A 26,602-nucleotide genomic window follows, 5' to 3' on the forward strand; every position below is an offset into this window, starting at 1 on the left:
AGCGCCATGAGGGCGCGGTGAGGGATGGAGCCGGACGCGGAGCGCGGGCTGGGCCTCGCGCTGGTCACGGTGTGCGCGGTGCTGATCCCTGTCCTGATCACCGTGTGGTGCAGTGTCCGCCGGGGCCGCAGGCAGCGGGGTCCGGCCCGGGACGGGAAGCACTCCTGGGAGCATACCGACCTGTTCGGCAGGCCGACATACTGCTCCGAGTGCGGCGTGCATATCCTGCGGGGCCTGTACTGCCGCTGCTGCGGCCTCTGCGCGGACCAGGCCTGCGTCAAAAAGGCGGCCCGGCGCTTCGCCTGCAAGGAGGGAGAGAGCGGGGCGGCATGGAGCCACCGCTGGGTCCGGGGAAACGTCCCCCTGTGCAGCCAGTGCACCGTGTGCGGCCTGCAGTGCGGGAGCCAGCCCAAACTGTGCGACTACAGGTACTGAGAGTGTGACTAGAGAGTACTGAGAGAGACTGCAGGTACTGGCAGTGAGAATAGAGGGTACTGAGAGACTGCAGGTACTGACAGTGAGAATAGAGGGTACTGAGAGACTACAGGTACTGACAGTGAGAATAGAGGGTACTGAGAGAGACTGCAGGTACTGGCAGTGAGAATAGAGGGTACTGAGAGACTGCAGGTACTGACAGTGAGAATAGAGGGTACTGAGAGAGACTGCAGGTACTGGCAGTGAGAATAGAGGGTACTGAGAGAGACTGCAGGTACTGACAGTGAGAATAGAGGGTACTGAGAGACTACAGGTACTGACAGTGAGAATAGAGGGTACTGAGAGAGACTACAGGTACTGACAGTGAGATTAGAGGGTACTGAGAGAGACTACAGGTACTGACAGTGAGAATAGAGGGTACTGAGAGAGAGACTACAGGTACTGACAGTGAGAATAGAGGGTACTGAGAGAGACTACAGGTACTGACAGTGAGAATAGAGGGTACTGAGAGACTACAGGTACTGACAGTGAGAATAGAGGGTACTGAGTGAGACTACAGGTACTGACAGTGAGATTAGAGGGTACTGAGAGAGACTACAGGTACTGACAGTGAGAATAGAGGGTACTGAGAGAGACTACAGGTACTGACAGTGAGAATAGAGGGTACTGAGAGAGACTACAGGTACTGACAGTGAGAATAGAGGGTACTGAGAGAGACTACAGGTACTGACAGTGAGAATAGAGGGTACTGAGAGAGACTACAGGTACTGACAGTGAGAATAGAGGGTACTGAGAGACTGCAGGTACTGACAGTGAGAATAGAGGGTACTGAGAGAGATTACAGGTACTGACAGTGAGAATAGAGGGTACTGAGAGAGACTACAGGTACTGACAGTGAAAATAGAGGGTACTGAGAGAGACTACAGGTACTGACAGTGAGAATAGAGGGTACTGAGAGAGACTGCAGGTACTGACAGTGAGAATAGAGGGTACTGAGAGAGACTGCAGGTACTGACAGTGAGAATAGAGGGTACTGAGAGAGACTACAGGTACTGACAGTGAGAATAGAGGGTACTGAGAGAGACTACAGGTACTGACAGTGAGAATAGAGGGTACTGAGAGAGACTACAGGTACTGACAGTGAGAATAGAGGGTACTGAGAGAGACTACAGGTACTGACAGTGAGAATAGAGGGTACTGAGAGAGACTACAGGTACTGACAGTGAGAATAGAGGGTACTGAGAGAGACTACAGGTACTGACAGTGAGATTAGAGGGTACTGAGAGAGAATACAGGTACTGACAGTGAGAATAGAGGGTACTGAGAGAGACTGCAGGTACTGACAGTGAGATTAGAGGGTACTGAGAGAGACTGCAGGTACTGACAGTGAGATTAGAGGGTACTGAGAGAGAATACAGGTACTGACAGTGAGAATAGAGGGTACTGAGAGAGACTGCAGGTACTGACAGTGAGAATAGAGGGTACTGAGAGAGACTACAGGTACTGACAGTGAGAATAGAGGGTACTGAGAGACTGCAGGTACTGACAGTGAGAATAGAGGGTACTGAGAGAGACTACAGGTACTGACCGTGAGAATAGAGGGTACTGAGAGAGACTGCAGGTACTGACAGTGAGAATAGAGGGTACTGAGAGAGACTACAGGTACTGACAGTGAGAATAGAGGGTACTGAGAGAGACTACAGGTACTGACAGTGAGAATAGAGGGTACTGAGAGAGACTACAGGTACTGACAGTGAGACTACAGGTACTGACAGTGAGACTACAGGTACTGACAGTGAGACTACAGGTACTGACAGTGAGAATAGAGGGTACTGAGTAAGACTGCAGGTACTGACAGTGAGAATAGAGGGTACTGAGAGAGACTACAGGTACTGACCGTGAGAATAGAGGGTACTGAGAGAGACTACAGGTACTGGCAGTGAGAATAGAGGGTACTGAGAGACTGCAGGTACTGACAGTGAGAATAGAGGGTACTGAGAGAGACTACAGGTACTGACAGTGAGAATATAGGGTACTGAGAGAGACTACAGGTACTGACAGTGAGAATAGAGGGTACTGAGAGAGACTGCAGGTACTGACAGTGAGAATAGAGGGTACTGAGAGAGACTACAGGTACTGACAGTGAGAATAGAGGGTACTGAGAGAGAATACAGGTACTGACAGTGAGAATAGAGGGTACTGAGAGAGAATACAGGTACTGACAGTGAGAATAGAGGGTACTGAGAGAGACTACAGGTACTGACAGTGAGAATAGAGGGTACTGAGAGAGAATACAGGTACTGACAGTGAGAATAGAGGGTACTGAGAGACTGCAGGTACTGACCGTGAGAATAGAGGGTACTGAGTGAGAATACAGGTACTGACAGTGAGAATAGAGGGTACTGAGAGACTGCAGGTACTGACAGTGAGAATAGAGGGTACTGAGTAAGACTGCAGGTACTGACAGTGAGAATAGAGGGTACTGAGAGAGACTACAGGTACTGACAGTGAGAATAGAGGGTACTGAGAGAGACTACAGGTACTGACAGTGAGAATAGAGGGTACTGAGAGAGACTACAGGTACTGACAGTGAGAATAGAGGGTACTGAGAGAGACTACAGGTACTGACAGTGAGAATAGAGGGTACTGAGAGAGACTACAGGTACTGACAGTGAGATTAGAGGGTACTGAGAGAGAATACAGGTACTGACAGTGAGAATAGAGGGTACTGAGAGAGACTGCAGGTACTGACAGTGAGATTAGAGGGTACTGAGAGAGACTGCAGGTACTGACAGTGAGATTAGAGGGTACTGAGAGAGAATACAGGTACTGACAGTGAGAATAGAGGGTACTGAGAGAGACTGCAGGTACTGACAGTGAGAATAGAGGGTACTGAGAGAGACTACAGGTACTGACAGTGAGAATAGAGGGTACTGAGAGACTGCAGGTACTGACAGTGAGAATAGAGGGTACTGAGAGAGACTACAGGTACTGACCGTGAGAATAGAGGGTACTGAGAGAGACTGCAGGTACTGACAGTGAGAATAGAGGGTACTGAGAGAGACTACAGGTACTGACAGTGAGAATAGAGGGTACTGAGAGAGACTACAGGTACTGACAGTGAGAATAGAGGGTACTGAGAGAGACTACAGGTACTGACAGTGAGACTACAGGTACTGACAGTGAGACTACAGGTACTGACAGTGAGACTACAGGTACTGACAGTGAGAATAGAGGGTACTGAGTAAGACTGCAGGTACTGACAGTGAGAATAGAGGGTACTGAGAGAGACTACAGGTACTGACCGTGAGAATAGAGGGTACTGAGAGAGACTACAGGTACTGGCAGTGAGAATAGAGGGTACTGAGAGACTGCAGGTACTGACAGTGAGAATAGAGGGTACTGAGAGAGACTACAGGTACTGACAGTGAGAATATAGGGTACTGAGAGAGACTACAGGTACTGACAGTGAGAATAGAGGGTACTGAGAGAGACTGCAGGTACTGACAGTGAGAATAGAGGGTACTGAGAGAGACTACAGGTACTGACAGTGAGAATAGAGGGTACTGAGAGAGAATACAGGTACTGACAGTGAGAATAGAGGGTACTGAGAGAGAATACAGGTACTGACAGTGAGAATAGAGGGTACTGAGAGAGACTACAGGTACTGACAGTGAGAATAGAGGGTACTGAGAGAGAATACAGGTACTGACAGTGAGAATAGAGGGTACTGAGAGACTGCAGGTACTGACCGTGAGAATAGAGGGTACTGAGTGAGAATACAGGTACTGACAGTGAGAATAGAGGGTACTGAGAGACTGCAGGTACTGACAGTGAGAATAGAGGGTACTGAGTAAGACTGCAGGTACTGACAGTGAGAATAGAGGGTACTGAGAGAGACTACAGGTACTGACAGTGAGAATAGAGGGTACTGAGAGAGACTACAGGTACTGACCGTGAGAATAGAGGGTACTGAGAGAGACTACAGGTACTGACAGTGAGAATAGAGGGTACTGAGAGACTGCAGGTACTGACAGTGTGAGACTGCAGGTACTGACAGTGTGAGACTGCAGGTACTGACAGTGTGAGACTGCAGGTACTGACAGTGTGAGACTGCAGGTACTGACAGTGTGAGACTGCAGGTACTGACAGTGTGAGACTGCAGGTACTGACAGTGTGAGACTGCAGGTACTGACAGTGTGAGACTGCAGGTACTGACAGTGTGAGACTGCAGGTACTGACAGTGTGAGACTGCAGGTACTGACAGTGTGAGACTGCAGGTACTGACAGTGTGAGACTGCAGGTACTGACAGTGTGAGACTGCAGGTACTGACAGTGTGAGACTGCAGGTACTGACAGTGTGAGACTGCAGGTACTGACAGTGTGAGACTGCAGGTACTGACAGTGTGAGACTGCAGGTACTGACAGTGTGAGACTGCAGGTACTGACAGTGTGAGACTGCAGGTACTGACAGTGTGAGACTGCAGGTACTGACAGTGTGAGACTGCAGGTACTGACAGTGTGAGACTGCAGGTACTGACAGTGTGAGACTGCAGGTACTGACAGTGTGAGACTGCAGGTACTGACAGTGTGAGACTGCAGGTACTGACAGTGTGAGACTGCAGGTACTGACAGACTGCAGGTACTGAGTGTGAGACTGCAGGTACTGACAGACTGCAGGTACTGAGTGTGACTGCAGGTACTGAGTGTGACTGCAGGTACTGAGTGTGACTGCAGGTACTGAGTGTGACTGCAGGTACTGACAGTGTGAGACTGAGAGACTGCAGGTACTGAGTGTGACTGCAGGTACTGACAGTGAGAGACTGCAGGTACTGAGAGTGTGACTAGAGGGTACTGAGAGACTGCAGGTACTGACAGTGAGAATAGAGGGTACTGAGAGAGACTGCAGGTACTGACAGTGAGAATAGAGGGTACTGAGAGAGACTGCAGGTACTGACAGTGAGAATAGAGGGTACTGAGAGAGACTGCAGGTACTGACAGTGAGAATAGAGGGTACTGAGAGAGACTGCAGGTACTGACAGTGAGAATAGAGGGTACTGAGAGAGACTGCAGGCACTGGCAGTGTGAGACTGCAGGCACTGGCAGTGTGAGACTGCAGGCACTGGCAGTGTGAGACTGCAGGCGCTGGCAGTGTGAGACTGCAGGCGCTGGCAGTGTGAGACTGCAGGCGCTGGCAGTGTGAGACTGCAGGCGCTGGCAGTGTGAGACTGCAGGCGCTGGCAGTGTGAGACTGCAGGCGCTGGCAGTGTGAGACTGCAGGCGCTGGCAGTGTGAGACTGCAGGCGCTGGCAGTGTGAGACTGCAGGCGCTGGCAGTGTGAGACTGCAGGCGCTGGCAGTGTGAGACTGCAGGCGCTGGCAGTGTGAGACTGCAGGCGCTGGCAGTGTGAGACTGCAGGCGCTGGCAGTGTGAGACTGCAGGCGCTGGCAGTGTGAGACTGCAGGCGCTGGCAGTGTGAGACTGCAGGCGCTGGCAGTGTGAGACTGCAGGCGCTGGCAGTGTGAGACTGCAGGCGCTGGCAGTGTGAGACTGCAGGCGCTGGCAGTGTGAGACTGCAGGCGCTGGCAGTGTGAGACTGCAGGCACTGGCAGTGTGAGACTGCAGGCACTGGCAGTATACTGAGAGACTGCAGGCACTGGCAGTATACTGAGAGACTGCAGGCACTGGCAGTATACTGAGAGACTGCAGGCACTGACAGTATACTGAGAGACTGCAGGCACTGACAGTATACTGAGAGACTGCAGGCACTGACAGTATACTGAGAGACTGCAGGCACTGACAGTATACTGAGAGACTGCAGGTACTGACAGTATACTGAGAGACTGCAGGTACTGACAGTATACTGAGAGACTGCAGGTACTGACAGTATACTGAGAGACTGCAGGTACTGACAGTATACTGAGAGACTGCAGGTACTGACAGTGTGAGACTGCAGGTACTGAGAGACTGCAGGTACTGAAAGTGTGTAATGAGAGACTGCAGGTACTGACAGTGTGTGCTGAGAGACTGCAGGTACTGACAGTGTGTGCTGAGAGACTGCAGGTACTGACAGTGTGTGCAATGAGAGAATGCAGGTACTGACAGTGTGTGCAATGAGAGACTGCAGGTACTGACAGTGTGTGCAATGAGAGAATGCAGGTACTGACAGTGTGTGCAATGAGAGAATGCAGGTACTGACAGTGTGTGCTGAGAGACTGCAGGTACTGACAGTGTGTGCTGAGAGACTGCAGGTACTGACAGTGTGTGCAATGAGAGACTGCAGGTACTGACAGTGTGTGCAATGAGAGACTGCAGGTACTGACAGTGTGTGCAATGAGAGACTGCAGGTACTGACAGTGTGTGCAATGAGAGACTGCAGGTACTGACAGTGTGTGCAATGAGAGACTGCAGGTACTGACAGTGTGTGCAATGAGAGACTGCAGGTACTGACAGTGTGTGCAATGAGAGACTGCAGGTACTGACAGTGTGTGCAATGAGAGACTGCAGGTACTGACAGTGTGTGCAATGAGAGACTGCAGGTACTGACAGTGTGTGCAATGAGAGACTGCAGGTACTGACAGTGTGTGCAATGAGAGACTGCAGGTACTGACAGTGTGTGCAATGAGAGACTGCAGGTACTGACAGTGTGTGCTGAGAGACTGCAGGTACTGACAGTGTGTGCAATGAGAGACTGCAGGTACTGACAGTGTACTGAGTGAGACTGCAGGGTACGGAGTGTACACTGCCTGTCAGTGATATGTACCATGGTGCTGTGTGTGTATATACTGCCTGGCAGGGATATGTACCATGGTGCTGTGTGTCTATGCTGCCTGGCAGGGATATGTACTACGGCACTGCCTGCCAGAGATACATAGTATGGAAACACAGTATCTCCCTATCTGATACAGCAACCCTGTATTTATTTACTATAAGGACACAGCTTCCCTCTATTCTTGATCAACCCTATCTATATTTACTATGGGGACTCGCAACCCTGTATCTATTTACCATGGGGAAACATCATCCTTCTGTCAGATACAAAACCAGCAACCCTGTATCTATTTAGAGCATCAATCTGTGATGTACAGAAAACCCTGTAAGTGGTTACTATGGGACACAGTATCATACAGGACTAACAACCCAGTATATGCAGGAACGGAGCATCCCACTATCCTTGATACAAGACCACCGACCCTGTATCCATTGCAAGAACAAAGCATCCTCTACCCCTGATAGAGAACCACAAACACAGTATATCTATTGCACGCTGTCTCTGCAGCCCCCATACCCATTTACTAGTCTATCACACCCAACTATTTTTTTCTTAGTACAAAGCACCTCATTATTTATATCAATATCCAGAGCAGTTACAGACCACTTACAGTATATGTTTCTTGATTGGAAGCCAGCCCAAGGTGTGTCACTAAATATCCAGAGTACCCCAATATTAACTGCACAGGAGACAACACAAACTAAGTAATTCGAGGTCAAGTGACCATTGTATGTGTCATATGCTGCCTGTATACATTACAATTGCATGCTTATTATTTTAATAGGTCTGTAAAATGTTATTGAAGCTTGACAATGTGATATTGAGATGCAATGACTAGACAAAAGCAAGCACTTGTTTTCAGGAAAGTTCTCTGACATAATTATCCATCTTTGTTTCTATCAACATTTAGATCAAGACTTAAATGGCAATCACAACAGTGAAGCCTTTGTAACTCGTGATGGTTACTGTGCAGTCTACCTATGCAAAGTGACTGTTTGTAATTTTCATTTATTTGCATTATTCCTTGGCTTGCTTCAGTGTTGTTTAGTCGTTATGTCGTAGCAAAAATGGTTTCCAGAAAATTAAGTCCTGGTAAAAGATGTAGATAAATGACCTCTATACCCCATTTATTGTGTATTTTAGCATGTAAGTCAGGCTGTGCAGTGGTGGTAGTCCGCAAGCTACAGTATGGAGCCAGTGAGCAGATCTAGAATAAGGAATAGGATGATGTGGGTACAGGAAGTGCACAATATAGGATAGATCCCTCAAGAAAAATAAAGTGTACTAAGTGGTATCTACCACTCATGTTAACCCAGTGGAGCACTAGCGTGTTGCATGTTTGTGTGTGCACAGTTTGAGGGAACTGTCACATGTATAGTATCAGCTATTTAATATCTGTTTTAGTTAATTAAAGGACCACTATAGGCACCCAGACCACTTCAGCTTAATGAGGTGGTCTGGGTGCCTGGTCCAGCTAGGTTTAACCATTTTTTCTATAAACATAGCAGTTTCAGAGAAACTGCTATGTTTATAAATGGGTTAATCCAGCCTTTAGTGGCTGTCTCATTGACAGCCGCTAGAGGGCTTCGGCGCTTCTCACTGTGATTTTCACAGTGAGAAGATGCCAGCGTCCATAGGAAAGCATTGTGAATGATTTCCTATGGACTGGCTGAATGCGCGTGCGGCTCCTGCCACGCATGCGCATTTAGTCGAAAAGGGGGAGAGCTCCCTGCCCGGGACTGGAGAAAGAGGTAAGTTTAACCCCTTCCTCCCCCTAGAGCCCGGCGGGAGGGGGACCCTGAGGGTGGGGGTACCGTCAGGGCACTATAGTGCCAGGAAAACGAGTGTTTTCCTGGCACTATAGTGGTCCTTTCAGTCACTCTATAGGATAGATCACAGCTCACTGTTTGAGAGCCCTCTTGTCCTAGGATATAAGTTTTTCACACCTACTGGTGCTAAATGCAGAATAATAGTAAGTCTTCTTATGCAATCCAGTAGTAAGAAAATAGGGCAACTCTTCTGAGCTGAGTATTGTAAAGCTACTTTATTGTTGTTATTTAGGTAACCATTAGTATAATGTTTCGGCGTTAGGTTAAAGAGGAACTGTCACCACCTAATTGCGAGATTGAGGCTTGCTGAGACAATATGACATGCACCTACTAGCCCTAAACCTGATGACTGAAGATAGACCCTGGCGATTACTTCCTTTCTAAGCAAGGTGTTCCTAGAGATTGTGTCAAACATTCATAAACTTAGATTTTTTTTATTTTTTTTCCCCTCAGGTGCATTTGGTGCCAGATAACCGTACATGACGAGTGCATGCAGGACCGTATAAAGACTGCAAACTGTGATTTTGGTGAATTCAGAAATCTTATTATTCCTCCAAGTTACCTGTCATCTGTCAGCCAGATAAAGAAAGGCAAACCTGCTGACTACAAAAAGGTTATTATAATAGACAAAGTAGCTGATTTGCAAAACAAACACCAACTTGGTATCTGCTCATCTAAACACATTGTTTGCAGGGAATTGTCCGGAATCTAAACGAGAATTACCAGATTTTACTAATTACATGACGTAAAGTTATGATTTTATAAAGGACACGGAGGCTCATATTAGGCTTTATCTCTTTCTTTATTCCTCAGCAGCAAAGAAAGGATATTGATATTTTTAATATAGCAATAACAAGAAAAACCAAATACGCTTAAGGGTTAACCATATAACATTCCAGATATATTAAAGGGACACTATAGTCACCTGAACAACTTTAGCTTAATGAAGCAGTTTTGGTGTATAGAACATGCCCCTGCAGCCTCACTGCTCAATCCTCTGCCATTTAGGAGTTAAATCCCTTTGTTTATGAACCCTAGTCACACCTCCCTGCATGTGACTTGCACAGCCTTCCATAAACACTTCCTGTAAAGAGAGCCCTATTTAGGCTTTCTTTATTGCAAGTTCTGTTTAATTAAGATTTTCTTATCCCTTGCTATGTTAATGGCTTGCTAGACCCTGCCAGAGCCTCCTGTATGTGATTAAAGTTCAATTTAGAGATTGAGATACAATTATTTAAGGTAAATTACATCTGTTTGGAAGTGAAACCAGTTTTTTTTTTTTCATGCAGGCTCTGTCAATCATAGCCAGGGGAGGTGTGGCTAGGCCTGCATAAACAGAAACAAAGTGATTTAACAGTGAATTGAGCAGTGAAATTGCAGAGGAATGATCTATACACTAAAACTGCTTTATTTAGCTAAAGTAATTTAGGTGACTATAGTGTTCCTTTAACCAATGGGATCAGTCCTTGTACTATGTCCCCTCATGTGACCTAAGTCACTCCCTCTTTCTAGCTGACGCCGAAGCTGAACACATTAACAGGAAAAATTCATAAACTTGGATAGTCTCCGGTAGAGGGTTCCGGTGAGTCTTCTGGTATAGTTAGGGGGTAGAGGATGATCCTGGTTATTCCATCACAGGGTTAAGCTGTAGGAGACAGAGAGATATGTGGTAAAATATATTCAAATATCGTTGTCTTGCATATAAGCCGTACAAGTTTTCCAAAAAGCGTTCATATCTGAAACTTTTTTCTTAAGTCCAGGAAATTCAAAATTAATATTATTAGTTCATAACATGGGAAGATACATGTATGGCTTACCTGTCATCGGGTGGGCTAATAATCTCCTCTGTGTCCTTTATATAATCATGACTTTACGTCATGTAAGTAGTAAAATCTGGTAATTTTATTAAAGGACACGGAGGCTCATATTAGGCTAGTTTAAAGCTGTGAGATGACCATAGACGAGATATGTTCTGTTGGCCGAAAATAGTATTCTTTAAACGTCGATTCTCGGGACCAATCAGCTGTGCGGAGAAGGTCCTCCAGTTTACAACCAATTGAGAATGCTTTAGAGGCCATAGTGCCTCTAGTAGAATGTGCTCCGTAAACTGATGTGTTGATGCCAGCAGCCGACATTATCCATTTCACCCAGCGTGCCAGAGTTACGGTGGATACTGGGTGATGAGGTTTCCTCACCGCCAAGAATAGGTCGTGTGTTGTAGGGTTCCGAACTGACTGGGTCCTTTTTTCGTACTCTTGAAGACATGTCACCGGGCAGAGGTAAGCGTTGTGAGGAAATGATGGGTAGAAGACTGATGTGATTTTTTACTTCGTACGTCTAGTGATATTAAACAGGACACCATGTGGGGTGAAGGACCGTGCATCGATATCCAGGGCTCGATGTCTGACACCCTTTTGCAGGAAATTAAGCACAGGAGCATAGCCAATTTTGCGGACACTTGCTTGAGTGTGAGATCCGAGTTTGGAGGCCAGTCTTCCAGTAAGCGAAGGACCTTATTAACATCCCATAAGGCTGTATATCGGGGTTGTGGTGGCCGCGCAAATTTTATGCCTCGTAAAAGACGAAAAACCAATAAATGCTTCCCAGCTGGGAAACCCCCCCCCCATCCACTGTGGCCGGCTGAGATCGCCGATCTGTACACATTTATGGTGCGGTAGGCCAAACCTTGGTCATACAGGGTAGTAAGGAAAACCAGGACGTGATTTACAGGAGCACGTAGGGGATCCACGTGTTGTTCCACGCACCATCTACACCATGTGTTCCAGGCATGAGTATAGGATCGCTTTCTTCCTGGGGCCCAAGCTCCCGCCAATAAGTCCAAAGTTGTTCATGGAACATTCGGCAGGGACGAGGGTCCCCAGAGAGGAGCCACGCTAGAAGTCTGAGATGGCCTTGTATCAGAAGTGGATGAGAGTTCCCATCGGGGTCTGATAATAGGTTCGTGGTTCCTGGGATCAGTCTGAGAAAGTCGATAAACATTTCCATGAGTGAAGGGAACCAAAGTTGTGCCATCCAGAACGGTGTTATTAAAACTAGCGATGTTCGGGAGCGTTGTAGGTGTAGGAGAGTTTGTGCTATGAGTGAGAAGGGAGGGAAGGCATAAAGCCGGTCGTTTGGCCAATTCTGTTGGAAGGCATCCAATGCCAAGGCGTCTGGGTTCGGTCTCCAGCTGAAGAACGAAGGAAGTTGAGCATTCAGCTGGGAGGCAAAAAGGTCGATGTGCATCGGGCCCCAGAGTTGTTGGAGTTTTCGGAATATCAAGTGTTTCAATCGCCAAGCACTGCTGTCTCGTCAATGCCTGGAGTTCCAATCTGCTAATGTTTTGGAGAGTCCTGGAAGGTATTCTGCCTGTACTCATATGTTGCGGCTCAGACAGAAATGCCAAAATTATTTCGCCAGATTCATGAGTATTGTCGATCTTGTGCCACCCAAGTGATTGATGTAACGAACGGCCGAGATATTGTCCATGCGCAACAGTATGGAACAATTGGTCATGTGTCTGAGGAGGCTCCGGAGAGCAAATGACCCCGCTAGGAGTTCCAAACCATTGATGTGGAGTTCCTTTTCTTGTGAGGACCATTTTCCACCTGTAGAGGTGGGACCACAACGAGCGCCCCATCCGAGTCTGCTCGCGTTGGATTCTATGATGAGATCCGGGATGGTTCCGAATATTGCTTTGCCGTTCCATGCTTCCATATGTTGAAGCCACCTGCGTTCAGGGGACGAGTTGTCTGAATAAATCGGGTCGATTTGCCTCTGACCCATCTGAAGCCTCCTCTGAGTCTGAATCAGTCGGACGAATCAGGTAGGGCTTTTGCCCGCTTCCAATTCCGCAACGCTTTTGCCGGCTGGGGGCTCTTTTACGTGGGAGCACCATGTCCTCAGTTTCAACAGGGCGCAACCTGTCCGTCACACTGGTTTTGGAGGCGACACCTTTTAGATGGTGTAATTTGCATGTAGCCTTGCGGCCGCTAGGGACCATTGGCTTGCTATCAGCAGGTATAGGGGGTAATGAACCGGGGGTTCTGCCGGATGCCATAATGGCGGAGGAGATAGAGTGTGTGACAGGGTGTCTGACATCACTCCCATGGCATTAAATATAGCCTGTGTCACTGACTTGTTCATTGTAGCATCCAGGAGCGCCTGGAACTCCTCTGAGTTCACGTGGTCCTGGGATGCTTCCTCACCACCCCTAATGGCCGCAATGCCTGTAGGCAGGGCTGCTGTAATTTGCTTGCTAGGCTTAACAGAGGCAGAGGGGTCAGAAACCTGTTTGTCAGCCTGGGACTGCATACTGGCCAGAATTTAATACAAAGCTTGAGTTGGGGAAACAGGCACTACTCAGTATGGTGGTTAATGGGGAATGGCACAGGGCAACTGACACCCCTTATAGTGGGTTATGACCCAGGTATGGAAAAACAAGTGTAAAAAAAAAACCAAACTCTGCCTGCACAGTATAAAATCACTTGAGGGCAAAGGCACACTATATGGCACATGAAACAAGGTATTGCACAAATAATATGGTAGCTTACCAAGTGTTCCCTCAGGAATGACTCCTGGGGGACACTGGTAAGCCGCCCAACACCTCCACTAGCCAATCAGCTCGCGCCCCTCCCTTAACGAGCGGCGCAAACGACGGGTGAAAAGGGCGGCAAAATCGACAATCGCAAGATGGCCGCCGCGATGCGCGGTAGAGAACCGCGCATGTGCGGGCGGCTTAGATAGCGGTTATTAATGGCCGTGATCCGTCGGTGGCTAGGCTGCTCGTTATGAGCTGCGGAGGTGAGGAGGAGGAGGAAGGGGGGGAATAGGAAACTGTGGGGGAAAAAAAACTAGGGATCGACCGATATTGATTTTTTAGAGCCGATACCGATACCGATATTCTGTGAACTTTCAGGCCATAGCCGATATAATTTGCCGATATTCTGTACATTTACCATTTTGGAAAATAAAAAACTATTTCTAAAGGTAAATGCACAAAATATACATGCCATGTGTAGTGGATGCAGTGTGTTTAGACAGGGGAGCTGTGTATGTGTGTGTAGCGGATGCAGTGTGTGTGTAGCGGATGCAGTGTGTGTGTGTAGCGGATGCAGTGTGTGTGTAGCGGATGCAGTGTGTGTGTAGCGGATGCAGTGTGTGTTTGTGTAGTGTGAGTGGTGTGGATGCAGTGTGTGTTTGTGTAGTGGATGCAGTGTGTATTTGTCTAGTGGATGCAGTGTGTATTTGTCTAGTGTGTATATAATGAAAGCAGCGTGTCTGTGTAGTGTGTGTGGGTAGTGTGCGTAAAGTGAATGCAGTGTGTGTAAAGTGAATGCTGTATATACTAAATGCAAAGTGTGTGTGTTTGTGTAGTGTGTGCATATAAGGAATGCAGAGTGTGTGTATTTGTGTTGTGTGTGTGTGTGTATAGTGAATGTAGTGTGTTTATATAATGCAGTGTGTGTGTTTGTATAGTGTGTGTATATAATGCAGTGTGTTTGTGTAATGTTTATATAATGCAGTGTGTTTGTGTAGTGTTTATATAGTGTGTGTGTATATAATGCAGTGTGTTTGTATAGTGTGTGTGTATATAATGCAGTGTGTGTTTGTATAGTGTGTGTGTGTGTATATAATACAGTGTGTTTGTGTAGTGTGCATTATATACACACACTATACAAACACACTGCATTATATATACACACACTATACAAACACACTGCATTATATATACACACACACACTATACAAACACACTGCATTATATATACACACACACACTATACAAACACACTGCATTATATATACACACACACTATACAAACACACTGCATTATATACACACACACTACACAAACATTACACAAACACACTGCATTATATACACACACTATACATACATATAGTGTATGTGTGAGGGGGCATTTTTTAATAATTTTTTTTATATATATTATTTTTTTTTTATATATATATTTAATTATTATTTCTTTTTTTGTTGTCCCCTCCCCCCTCCCTGCTTGTTTCCTTGCCAGGGAGGGGGGATATGTTAATCCCTGGTGGTCCAGTGGCATTAGTTTAGCGAGGGGAGGGGGGGGGGGGGGGGTGGGCAGCAAGCGTTTACTCACCTCCCAGCAGCTCCTCCAGCTCCCCAGTGTAAATCTACACTGGGGAGCTGGAGGAGCTGCTGGGAGGTGAGTAAACGCTTGCTGCCCGCCCCCCCAGGACCGCCGGGCTTGTAATGAGCCCGGCGGTCCTGGGAGGTATTATCGGCAATATCGGTATCCCTATTGGCCGATACTGATATTGCCGAAAATACCGAATATCGGCCGATTATATCGGTAAAACCGATAATCGGTCGATCCCTAAAAAAAACGGGTTATAAACAACCCATGCAGAGTGGAGGCTTGCCCCAGGGGAGGTACAAGTACCCTGCACTGAGGAAACAAGAAAAAAACAGAAACAAAACACTAAAGCAGTAAACACATCAATAATAATTAATGAAAATGATCTGCAAGGTACATTAACACTAGACAAACACCTAAATACAGTACAATTTTTTCAGAGCAAAAAAATATGAGGTACTTGGCTGAGGCAGCAGCAAAGAAAGAGGGAGTGGCTTAGGTCACATGAGGGGACATAGTACAAGGACTGATCCCATTGGTTAATATATCTGGAATGTGATATGGTTAACCCTTAAGGGTATTTGTTGTTATTGCTATATTAAAAATATCAATATCCTTTATTTGCTGCTGAGGAATAAAGAAAGAGATAAAGCCTAATATGAGCCTCCGTGTCCTTTAATAAAATTAAAAATTTTAGACCAAAATAGCTAAGCTGTAATCCCTCTCTGTCAGCTGTTGCCACTTCCACTGTTTTGCCCTAAAGTTTGAAAATCACTTTGAATTCCTGACTCTTATCATTTTATGTATGTATTTTGGTGAATACATTTCTAAAATTATAATTTGAGAAACTTAATAATTTGTTTAAAAAAAAAAAAAAAAAAAAATGGAATGATTTTATGTTGGTTGATGAGTTGGTTAATCTTTTTTTTTCCCTCTCTTTCCAGTTAGCCTCTTCCTTGGGGGCTCAATGGACCCCCTTAATAGTACTAGCAAATACACGCAGCGGGAACAACATGGGTGAGGTTCTCCTCAGTGAATTCAAGGGCCTTTTGAATCCTGCCCAGGTAAAGACATTAAATATAATATAACACTTTTTTCATTTTGTGTGATTTTTTTTTGTGTATGTGATTACAGATGAGCTAGTAGTCCTTGGAGAAAATTACCGTAATAGTATTTTTCCAGTTTGTAGTTTAAGGGTAGGATGTTCTTTTCTTCCCATGCACAGGTTAAAGGTTTAAAAGGTACAGGGAGTATGTAAGAACACATAATTAAAGCACACACTTATTAAATGCAGATCAGTTGCGTGATCTTGCGAGGTTACATGGAAGGGCTGGATGGATAGATGAGTATTGTGTGAAACGTTTTCCTGACAAAGGAAGTAGAGCTTACTGTTCACTCCAGCCTTTTGTCAAGATTGTCAAGTTTAGGAAAAATACGTTCGGCAAAGTAGTCCCTACTTTGTCTTCTGTTTTAAAGAGAAATAGATGAAAATAAATAGATAAGATAAAATAAATAAAAAATGAAGAAACTATTCTGATAAGAGGAATTGATGAGAGAAATACGTTTGGGCAGCTGAACCACTTTAAAGCTTTGCAGCTTTAAATGTGTGACATGTCATGATTCCCTTTTATTCCAGAAATTTGGTCCTTAAGGGGTTAATCCCCTATGTAGCTTAGGACTCACAGCGAATGTCACTTGGAAAGGGAATCAGCCAGGATTTGGAGAACTAGTGGAGAAAGGACTCTGAAGGGCTCATAACTGACAAGTGCCTGTTAAAGAGACAGCAAGATGCTTTTGTTTTCCTGTTAAATTAGCAGTATAGAAGCAAAATAAGTTACAGATTTAGTAATATAAAAAAAACCCTACCCTTTAGAAAACTCATGATAAAACCTGGATGTGTTTGGGAGGAGCCTGCTGCTCTGTGTCAGCCTGTTATTGGCTGCTCTTCTTTGTCATGCTCTGTGTTGTGGGTATCTAACAGCCATTGAAATGTGCACTTTAATTGGTCAATCACAAAGCGTCAGAACATGTAACATGGTTGCTATTTCTTGATGGCTGCAACCTTTTTGTTCCAGGTGTTTGACTTAAGCAAGATCTCACCATTTAAAGCTCTTCAGCTCTGCACGTTGCTGCCACCAAATTCTGCAAAGGTGCTGGTTTGTGGTGGGGACGGCACAGTAGGCTGGGTCCTGGATGCTGTGGATGAAATGAAGATAAAGGTAGAACTCGTTCTTTCTCCTGGTTCGTGAGATTATAGAATAACAGAATAGAGCCATTACCAGTCTTTTACCATTTAAAAAACACAGCATTTTTATTGCTTTTCTTTCACATGAGACAAGGCTTTCATATGAGTATTATTTAGTGTATTGTGTATTATTTTTATATATATATATATATATATATATATATATATATATATATAATTTTTTATCATCAAAAGAATAAGCATTATTTCTCTCTGTTTCATATTATGTTGTTATAATAAGTCATTCTTGAATCATTATGTACAAGTTATTTTGGCTAGGGCTTGACAATTTATGGTCTCTATAATCTTTGGCCTAGCAGCGTGATTGCAGACTTTCATATTTAAGGTTTTTGTAAGTCTTAAAAAACGAAATATTCTATGTATTAGACACATTTTCATTGCATGTGTTTTAGTGTCTGGAAAACTTTGTTCCGCAAGTAGCCATTTTACCACTGGGGACAGGAAACGACTTGGCTAATTCATTGGGATGGGGACCTGGCTTTGCTGGTGATGTTCCTGTGGAGCAAATACTTCGGAACGTAATGGATGCTGACAGCGTCAAACTTGATAGGTGAGCCTTCTTCCTTCTTATTGAAGTCTGTAATGTAGTCTCTGCACCAAACACCGAAGACTATTCTACTTTCACCAAGACTCTTTTAATGTTGTTGTTTTGGTTTTTATTGTTTGTTTGTTTGTTTGTTTGTTTTTTTCTCTCCAGATGGAAAGTACAAGTTACAAACAAAGGGTACAGCCTGAGGAAACCAAAGGTACAGATGTCCAACATTCATAGTACCAACAAAAGCAAAGCTATTTCAGAAGTCTTAATACAGCACTCACTCAGGGACTTAAATCACTAAACCGTTTGCAAGTGAATTGCTACATTTTCATCCGTATATAAGTTGGAACAATTCTCAAAACTTTGCTATTTTTTGTTTCAAATTTCACAATAGTACACCGTTTCATTAAAAAAAAAAAAAACAATGAAAGAAACCAAATAACACATGTTGCTAGGAAAAGAGATCTCTTCATATTGAGCATCCCTTGTCATACATTTACATATGTCAGATCTGTGGACCAGAAATCACCATTGATTGATATTGATTGGTATTGATCATCTCACAGTAGTCATTGAATGCATTGAAGACTTACAGTGCAGGGATGACTCCACCAATCCATTGATTCTCATAAGAAGCATTGGTAATCTTTTGCATTCTAATGACTCTGCATGATGCCAAACATAAAGACCTTAGAAAATTCATTGTCTGTCTGACCGCTCTTGGTAATTTAAAAAACAAAAAAAACATCTTCTCTATGCAGCCTGATATGAAGTAATTTGCTGTGATCGTCCAGTGCATCTCATGCAAGTATTGATTCCAGTGTTCCTCATAGAGAGATATTACCAGTGTTCAGTGCCATTATCCTATGTGTGTGATAACCCCAACATGAAATCCATCAAGGAACAGTCTCTAGTGGTGCTTACAGCCACTAGAGGTGTGTTTTCAACCAAATGTAAGCACGGCTGTTTTTAAAAAAAATATTTGTTGCATAGCATCAAGATCCGCCTTCTTCACATATGTTTTTGCTATTGATCCAAAAGAAGGAAAAAACCCTAGTTTGAAGCGCTTCCAATTTTGCAACAAACTAGGAAAAAAATTCCTTTTTGACCCCAAAATAGCAGTCAGATGTATCCTTGGATCAAACAGCTATTACCCCACTAATTAGAAATTATATCCCTGTATGTTATGTTTTTGCAAATATTTATCCAATTGCAATTTAAACATCTGTATGGACTCTGACAAAACCACCTCTTCAGGCAGAGAATTCCATATCCGTATAGTTCTTTTCGTTGCCTTAGATGAAATCTCCTTTCTTCCAGCCTAAATTCGTGAGCTCGTGTCCTATGTAAAGTCCAGTTTATGAATAGATTTCCAGATAATGGTTTGTACTGGCCCCGAATATATTTGTATAATGTTATCATATCCCCTCTGAGGCTTTTTAAATGGCTCTGTTTTATGTTGTCTGAGAAAAAGACCATCTCCGCACCTAAACATTTTTTTTAAATATATTAATCCTTTCATTAGAAGAGAGGAATTCCAGAGATTGCCAGTCCCATAATAAACTCCTTTTAGTGGCTTGTTTTCTATAAGAGCACAGTTAGTTTTTTATTTTTTGGGTTTTTTTTAATTATAGTTTAGAACCAATAACAAGCCTTAGTCCCACCTCCAACTGTGATGTTTCTCTGCTGTGGATTTATTTTATTCAGTCTCTTCTCCCCTTCTGTTTTAATGGATTCCATTCCTACAAGGCACCTTGAATCAATGTATTAACAAATGCTCTATGCTAACTGGTGTTTGTATATTGATTCCCAGACTCTTCAATGCGTGGTTTTTAATTTGTATTCCTTTTAAAAAAATACATATTATTAATATAGCCGAAGTAGTGGTGACTGTAATGAGCCATGTTTTAACTAGCTGATGTATTTATTTTTCAGGTATTGTCAATGAATAACTACTTCTCAGTTGGTCCAGATGCATTGATGGCCTTAAATTTCCATACTCACCGTGAGAAGACTCCATCCCTGTTTTCTAGCAGACTTGTCAACAAGGTAGGTCTTTTGGAAATGGACAAATATTCTTTTATTTTCTGCTGATGGACACAGTTCATTCCATCTCATGCCTTTCAGCAGACTACTGCTCAAAGTTATTTAGACCTGTGGTTCTCAGGCGTACGTCAAGGATTTCAGAATTTTCCAGTTCGGTTCCAGTGGGGTTACAGACAAATGTGGACCATTGAGCATTTGGGACTAGGTTGGGGGCAGCTGTTAGAATCTCTTGGAAAAACATTTACTTTTAATATGTCCTAAACAGGCCATTTCATTAGCTGTTCCTGTAAGTCACAGTTGGATTATCTTTAAAACTGACAGCTGATTAATCTGTATTTAAGCAAAGGGGTACCTGGAACATTGGACTGTTTGGCTTACTGGCTTACCTATGTTTAAGGAGGAATGTCCAGAAAGCATTGTCTGTTTGGGTTTTAGAGCCCAGAAATTTGACACGTTACTCTATAGTTGTGCTCTATATTGGGGATCAATTCCAGCATGCTGTCATTACTTGGGTCTTGGGACTGAATAATTTTACATTTAAGTAATTTTGGGCTCGTTACAGCAAATGTGACAGCTCTGTTTTTTATTACAGGCTGTTTACCTGTTTTATGGGACAAAGGATTGCTTGGTTCAAGAATGTAAAGATCTTAACAAGAAAATAGAGGTAAGATTGTAAACATAAAACTCTACTCTTCTCATCAAATCTAAAATTGCATGTAGTAAAAAAAGGGGGGGGAGGGGTGCACACTTTGTCTGTGTGTCTAGTAGGAGTTACATTATTTTAAGAGACAGCTGTCATTAACCCCTTAAGGACCAAACTTCTGGAATAAAAGGGAATCATGACATGTCACACATGTCATGTGTCCTTAAGGGGTTAAAGGGAAACTATAGTTGTGCGTCCCACTCCCCCTGTGGTGCAGAACTGGTTAAAAAACCCTTCTGTCACTTACCTGGGTCCAGCGCCAATGTCCCTCAGCAGTGGCTCGGGTCATCCGGCAGGGGGAGACCTAATGCACATGCGCAGGAATCTGGTTTACATGTCATGGGGATACATGGGGAATCAGGTGACGCTAGAAGTCCTCATGCATAGCATGAGGAAGTCCAGCGTCATTTAGGCGACTATTAAAAAATGCAATAATTGCATGCTCAAGGTTAAGGGTGATGGGACACTGCACCCATACCATTTCAATGAGCTGAAGCAGTCGGGGTGCCTATACTGTCCCTTTAAGCAATGCCATTACATCAATAGAATGTCTCCTGTCCAAAACTGTGAGCTAATATGTTTACTGTTTCACACATTTTTACAAATACATTTCCTAGTAACAGGGTTTACAAGATGTATACAACCCTGTCTGCAAAGGCCATTTTTCTGTATTTTCCATGGCAGGTGCCTAAACAGAGGATGTTTAGAAGTTTATATTTCCCTTTTCTTCATATTCAGGGGAAATGTAATTGGTTCTGGATCTGATGGTGACTGCAGTAGTAATTCTATTAAATGCATTACTTGCTGTGTAATCATGTCTGTTCATCTACAGGTGATACTCGAAAAATTAGAATACAGTGCAAAAGTTCCCTTATTTCAGTAAGGCAACGTAAAAGGGGAAAGTAATATATGAGATAGACGCATTGATTTGTCAGAAGTGCAATGATTATGACTTACAGCTCATGAAAACCCCAAATCCACAATCTCAGTAAATTAGACTATTACATGCAATCAATAAAACAAGGAGTGTACATAGAACAATATCGGACCTCTGAAAAGTATAAGCATGCATATGGACTCAGTACTTAGTTTGGGCACCTTTTGCAGCAATTACTGCCTCAATGCGGCGTGGCATGGAAGCTATCAGCCTGTGGCACTGCTGAGGTGTTATGGAAGACCAGGATGCTTCAAAAGCGGCCTTCAGCTCTTCTGCATTGTTCGGTCTCATGTCTCTCATCTTTCTCTTGGCAATGCCCCATAGATTCTCTAAAAATCAGGTCAGGTGAGTTTGCTGGCCAATGAAGCACAGTAATCCCACGGTCATTGAACCAGGCTTTGGTGTTTTTGGCAGTGTGGGCAGGTGCCAAGTCCTGCTGGAAAATGAAGTCAGCCTCCCCATAAAGCTTGTCTGCAGAAGTAAGCATGAAGTGCTCCAAAATCTGGTAGACGTACTGCGTTGACCCTGGACTTAATGAAGCACAGTGGACCAACACCAGCAGTTGATATGGCTCCCCAAATCAACACAGACTGTGGAAACTTCACACTGGACTTCAAGTATCTTGCAGTGTCTGCCTCTCCGTTCTTCCTCCAGACTCTGGGTCCTTGGTTTCCAAAAGAGATGCAAAAGTTGCTCTCATCAGAAAAGAGGACTTTGGACCACTGAGCAACAGACCAGGTCTGTTTTTCTTTAGCCCAGGTAAGACACTTCTGACGTTGTTTGTTCAGCAGCGGCTTGACAAGAGGAATACGACATCTGAAGCCCATGTCCAGGATCCGTCTGTGTGTGGTGGCTCTTTATGCACTGACTCCAGCCTCAGTCCACTCCTTGTGAAAGTCCCCAACACTTTTGAATGACCTTTTCCTGACAATCCTCTCCAGATTGCGGTCATCCCTGCTTCTTGTGCACCTTTTTCTTCCACACTTTTCCCTTCCACATAACTTTCTATTAATGTGCTTTGATACAGCACTTTGGGAACATCCAACTTCCTTCGCAATTACCTTTTGAGGCTTTCCCTCCTTATGGAGGGTGTCAATGATGGTTTTCTGCACAACTGTCAGGTCAGCAGTCTTCCCCATGATTGGAGACCATGAGAGACCATTTAAAGGCTCAGAAACCCTTTGCAGGTGTTATGGCTTACTTAGCTAATTAGAGTAGAACACTGTGAGCCTAGAATAATGCACCTTTTCACAATATTCTAATTTACTGAGATTGTGGATTTGGGGTTTTCATGAGCTGTAAGCCATAATCATCGCACTTATGACAAATCACAGCTTGAACTATCTTGCTTTGCATGTAATGTGTCTCATATATTAGTTTCCCCTTTTACGTTGCATTACTGAAAAAAATTAACTTTTGCACGATATTCAAATTTTTCGAGGATCACCTGTATAGCTGTAGCCAGCTCTGTAACTGCTGACCTTTCATGCTTTGTCACTGCAGCTGGAGTTAGATGGAGAGCGGATTGACTTGCCCAATCTGGAAGGCATTGTGGTGCTAAATATAGGCTACTGGGGAGGTGGCTGCAGGCTGTGGGAAGGAATGGGAGATGAACCATACCCCTTGTCTAGGTAGGTAATCATAAAGAAAGATGAACCAAGCTGTATATAAACTTATGACAACTTTGGTGTGACTGCCATCGGTGTATAAAGCTCTAACTTTTTTTTTTTTTATTTTAACAAATAGAGCTGCTACTAAAGGGTTAAAATACTTATTAGAATGCTCGCTGTAGAATACTTGCTGTTCCTAGATCTGATAGGTGCTGCTAAGGCTTTGATCCCCGTTCATTACATGCGAGTGATCAGGTCTACTGCAATTTCGAACTGCATCTATGCAGGGAAATGGCAATAAGATTGTTTTAGTCTGGTTTCCCTGGGACCAACTTATTGAGTCTAATTCGCTGTGCATAGAAACACTGAACTTTGATTCATGTATTCAATGCATCTCTATGAGGAGATTCTAATTGGCGTGGAGATGGCTCTGTTTGCAACAGACACTTGCTGCTAATTTATTCGTGTTCAGAAAATAAGTGATCCATTTTACCCTCTTGTTTCCCTTTAATAGTTGGACAGGTCTTGGATACAGTCTTCAGTGGTTTGACATGCTTGGGTCCAAAAGCAAGGCATATTTTCTGTTTGTTACCTTTCTCAAAAGTTTTTTGCAAATTAGCCATGCCACTGAGATATGTTATAATTGTGGCAGAACGAACACTGTAATAGTGCTTTGCTGACATTAGCACAAAGACACAGGACCTGATTTTCTGTTGAACTGTTTGAATTTACAGACTGATAAATAAGAATTGATTATGAAAAAATAAGAACAGATTTAATACTGTCCTAGTTTTTTATTATTATTATTATTATTATTATTATGTACTTTGTTTTACAATTATCTTAACTGTGGTAAAAAAACAACAAAAGACCAATAATACCCAGAATTTAATACAATTTTTCTTGATTTAGAATTTTACAAATTTCCTCATTGCAGACATGATGATGGCCTTTTGGAAGTTGTCGGAGTTTATGGTTCCTTCCACTGTGCTCAGATTCAAGTGAAGCTGGCAAATCCAGTGCGGCTTGGCCAGGCCCACACTGTACGGGTAAGTGGTGGACCCTATAAGGTTTTAGATTAGTGGATGTTTGATACGTGGACACATTTAGATCCGCACTACCTTCTTGCTGATCAAACCAAACAGACCTTTTACAAGGTAAACTGAACCAAACATGTGAATATGATTCTTACCTTATCTATGCCAAAGCATGTAAGTAAAATTGCCACGGCAATCCACCCCAAGACTGTTATTCTCTACTTATGCTTAAAAGTTTCAATGCAAAACCGTTACAAAGTCACATTGTAGATCATGATATTTTTTATTGGGTGAGAACAATTCTAAAACCCATACAGTCAAAAGGCTGCAGTGGGCATAAGACCGCTTTAATTTAAAGGCAGTGTAAAAGTGTAAAAAAGCTGTTGTATGGTACTGTATAAGAGTACTATTTTAAACTGTGTGTGTGTAAGGGTTTCTATATCTGTAACAATAGCAAATTGACATTCAACGGAAACCTGAAAATTAGGTAGTGTCAATAGAAGAAAAGGTAATTGCGTATATTTCTGTAAATGACACTAGTAATATTACTATTATGCACTCCATAAAGCGATTTCCATTTACACATCCTCTTTATAGATCAATTTCTGCTGTTTGAATACAGCAGGTAAAGAACCAAATTAAGTCACTTCGAGTAGAGGGAGAAAAAGTATTTGTGGAACTAGAGCTCCACGCAAATCTTGCAAACGCCAAGACCAAACATTTTATTCAAATTGGTTTGCTTTGCTAAATAGCTCTCATTGATAACTAGTACCTTGGTCGAAAAAAATAAAAATAATTATTTCATCATCTATAGAAATATTTTATAATCTTCTTTGTTTTGCAACATAGCAGGTTGGTAGCATGTTAATTTTAGGGAACATTACTGCATGAATTTGTACTAAAGGTTATTCTAATCTTCTCCATTTCTTTGCCACTTCGACAGCTGATTTTAAAAAGTTCCAAAATGCCGATGCAGGTAGACGGAGAACCGTGGGCGCAAGGTCCATGTACCATCACCATTACCCACAAGACCCATGCGAAAATGCTCTACCACGTGGGAGACCAGACAGACGATGAAGCCTCCAGCTCTTCAGACCAGGAGCAACACAGAGATGTGAATCAGAGTGATGAGGAGATCTAGGCAGCCATGCATTTGGAGGTCTTCACTACATCCTCATAATCTAGATTTCTTTCCACTTACAACAGCCAGCCCTTCCTTTAATAGGCAGAAAATGTCATGACATGCCTGTGTCTGCAACAGTGAATGGCTGTAAGTGTCCTTTTTCTTAACCAAGCCATTTGATGGGCAGTTTGCCTCCTTTCATTCCCTGTGGGAGAAGCTAATGCATCTTGTGCACTAATGTAGATAGGTCACCCCCCAATCTTGGGGCATATCTTTAAATCAATGGTATTTTCCAGAAATATCTTCTGTATTAGAAACCTGAAGTATATACTTATTTTTTTATCCTCTAATCTGATTTTAAGAAGATGTATATGTCTTATATTCCAGACTACTGTGAAAATGGGGAAAATATATGCAGTTTGTTTGTTTGTACTAACCCAAGATAAAACTGTGTACAATAGAACAGACTGGGATTTGAAACGTACAAATAGATTGAGGAATTTATCATCACATGCACAAATGATGCTCTGCATGCGCGCACAGTGAATTTATCAAAGGGCTTAGCCACATTGAGACGTAATTGTTTACAGAATGAGTAACTTGTGAATTCTTTGAATAGCCTTCCAGCAGAGATGGTAGAGGTTTATACTCCCATTGTACAGCGCTACGGAATTTGCTGGCGTTATATAAATATAATAATACACTGGAATTTCATACATGCTTTATGTAGACTTACAGTTGCCCTGACAGAATGAAAGCTTCACCTTTTTTCAATGCGTTAACTAGCTTGCTTCAATGATACTTCTCTTCCCTCGCGCTAGCTTTTCTCTGATTTCAGTGATAGAAAATTAAGTTTCTATCACCTGTAATATCTATTGTAAAGGCCCACCTTATTCCAAGAACTGTGTGATTTACTAAGGCAGTATTCTTCAGCCAGCCTTGACCTGATCTGTTTGTTTGCTTGATTGTGTGTTCATATTAGAATTTCAGTATTTTTTAAATAATCTTTATATTTATTTTTCATTTTATTTTTTTAAATGGCTCTTGCAAATACTTCACACGTGCACTGCTTCTGAAACACTTATTTAAAGGAACACTATAGTCACCTACATTACTTTAGCTAAATAAAGCAGTTTTAGTGTATAGATCATTCCCCTGCAATTTCACTGCTCAATTCTCTGCCATTT

At 43.4% G+C, this 26,602-nt stretch overlaps 1 protein-coding gene across 1 annotated transcript; it reads left to right on the top strand.

Moving 5' to 3' along the window:
* On the top strand, window positions 1–26,361 carry DGKE (diacylglycerol kinase epsilon). The gene is made up of 11 exons (XM_063453348.1): window positions 1–428; window positions 9,490–9,649; window positions 16,103–16,222; window positions 17,234–17,377; window positions 17,817–17,974; window positions 18,122–18,170; window positions 19,895–20,008; window positions 20,598–20,669; window positions 23,149–23,276; window positions 24,193–24,304; window positions 25,236–26,361. Exons 1-11 carry the CDS (start codon window positions 25–27, stop codon window positions 25,431–25,433), a joined length of 1,659 nt encoding a protein of 552 aa, XP_063309418.1. The 5' UTR covers window positions 1–24; the 3' UTR covers window positions 25,434–26,361.
* The last annotated feature ends 241 nt before the right edge of the window (window positions 26,362–26,602 follow it).

Source organism: Pelobates fuscus, chromosome 5, assembly GCF_036172605.1.
Source record: "Pelobates fuscus isolate aPelFus1 chromosome 5, aPelFus1.pri, whole genome shotgun sequence".
In the NCBI taxonomy this organism is placed as follows: Eukaryota; Metazoa; Chordata; class Amphibia; order Anura; family Pelobatidae; genus Pelobates; species Pelobates fuscus.

What these genes read in the sequence shown, in the direction of transcription:
- DGKE (XM_063453348.1), top strand. Translation starts at nt 25, where the DNA reads ATGGAGCCGGACGCGGAGCGCGGGCTGGGCCTCGCGCTGGTCACGGTG. An exon ending in GAACCATACCCCTTGTCTAG is followed by an intron (nt 23,277 to 24,192) that starts GTAGGTAATCAT and finishes TCCTCATTGCAG; the next exon opens with ACATGATGATGGCCTTTTGG. An exon ending in GCCAGGCCCACACTGTACGG is followed by an intron (nt 24,305 to 25,235) that starts GTAAGTGGTGGA and finishes CCACTTCGACAG; the next exon opens with CTGATTTTAAAAAGTTCCAA.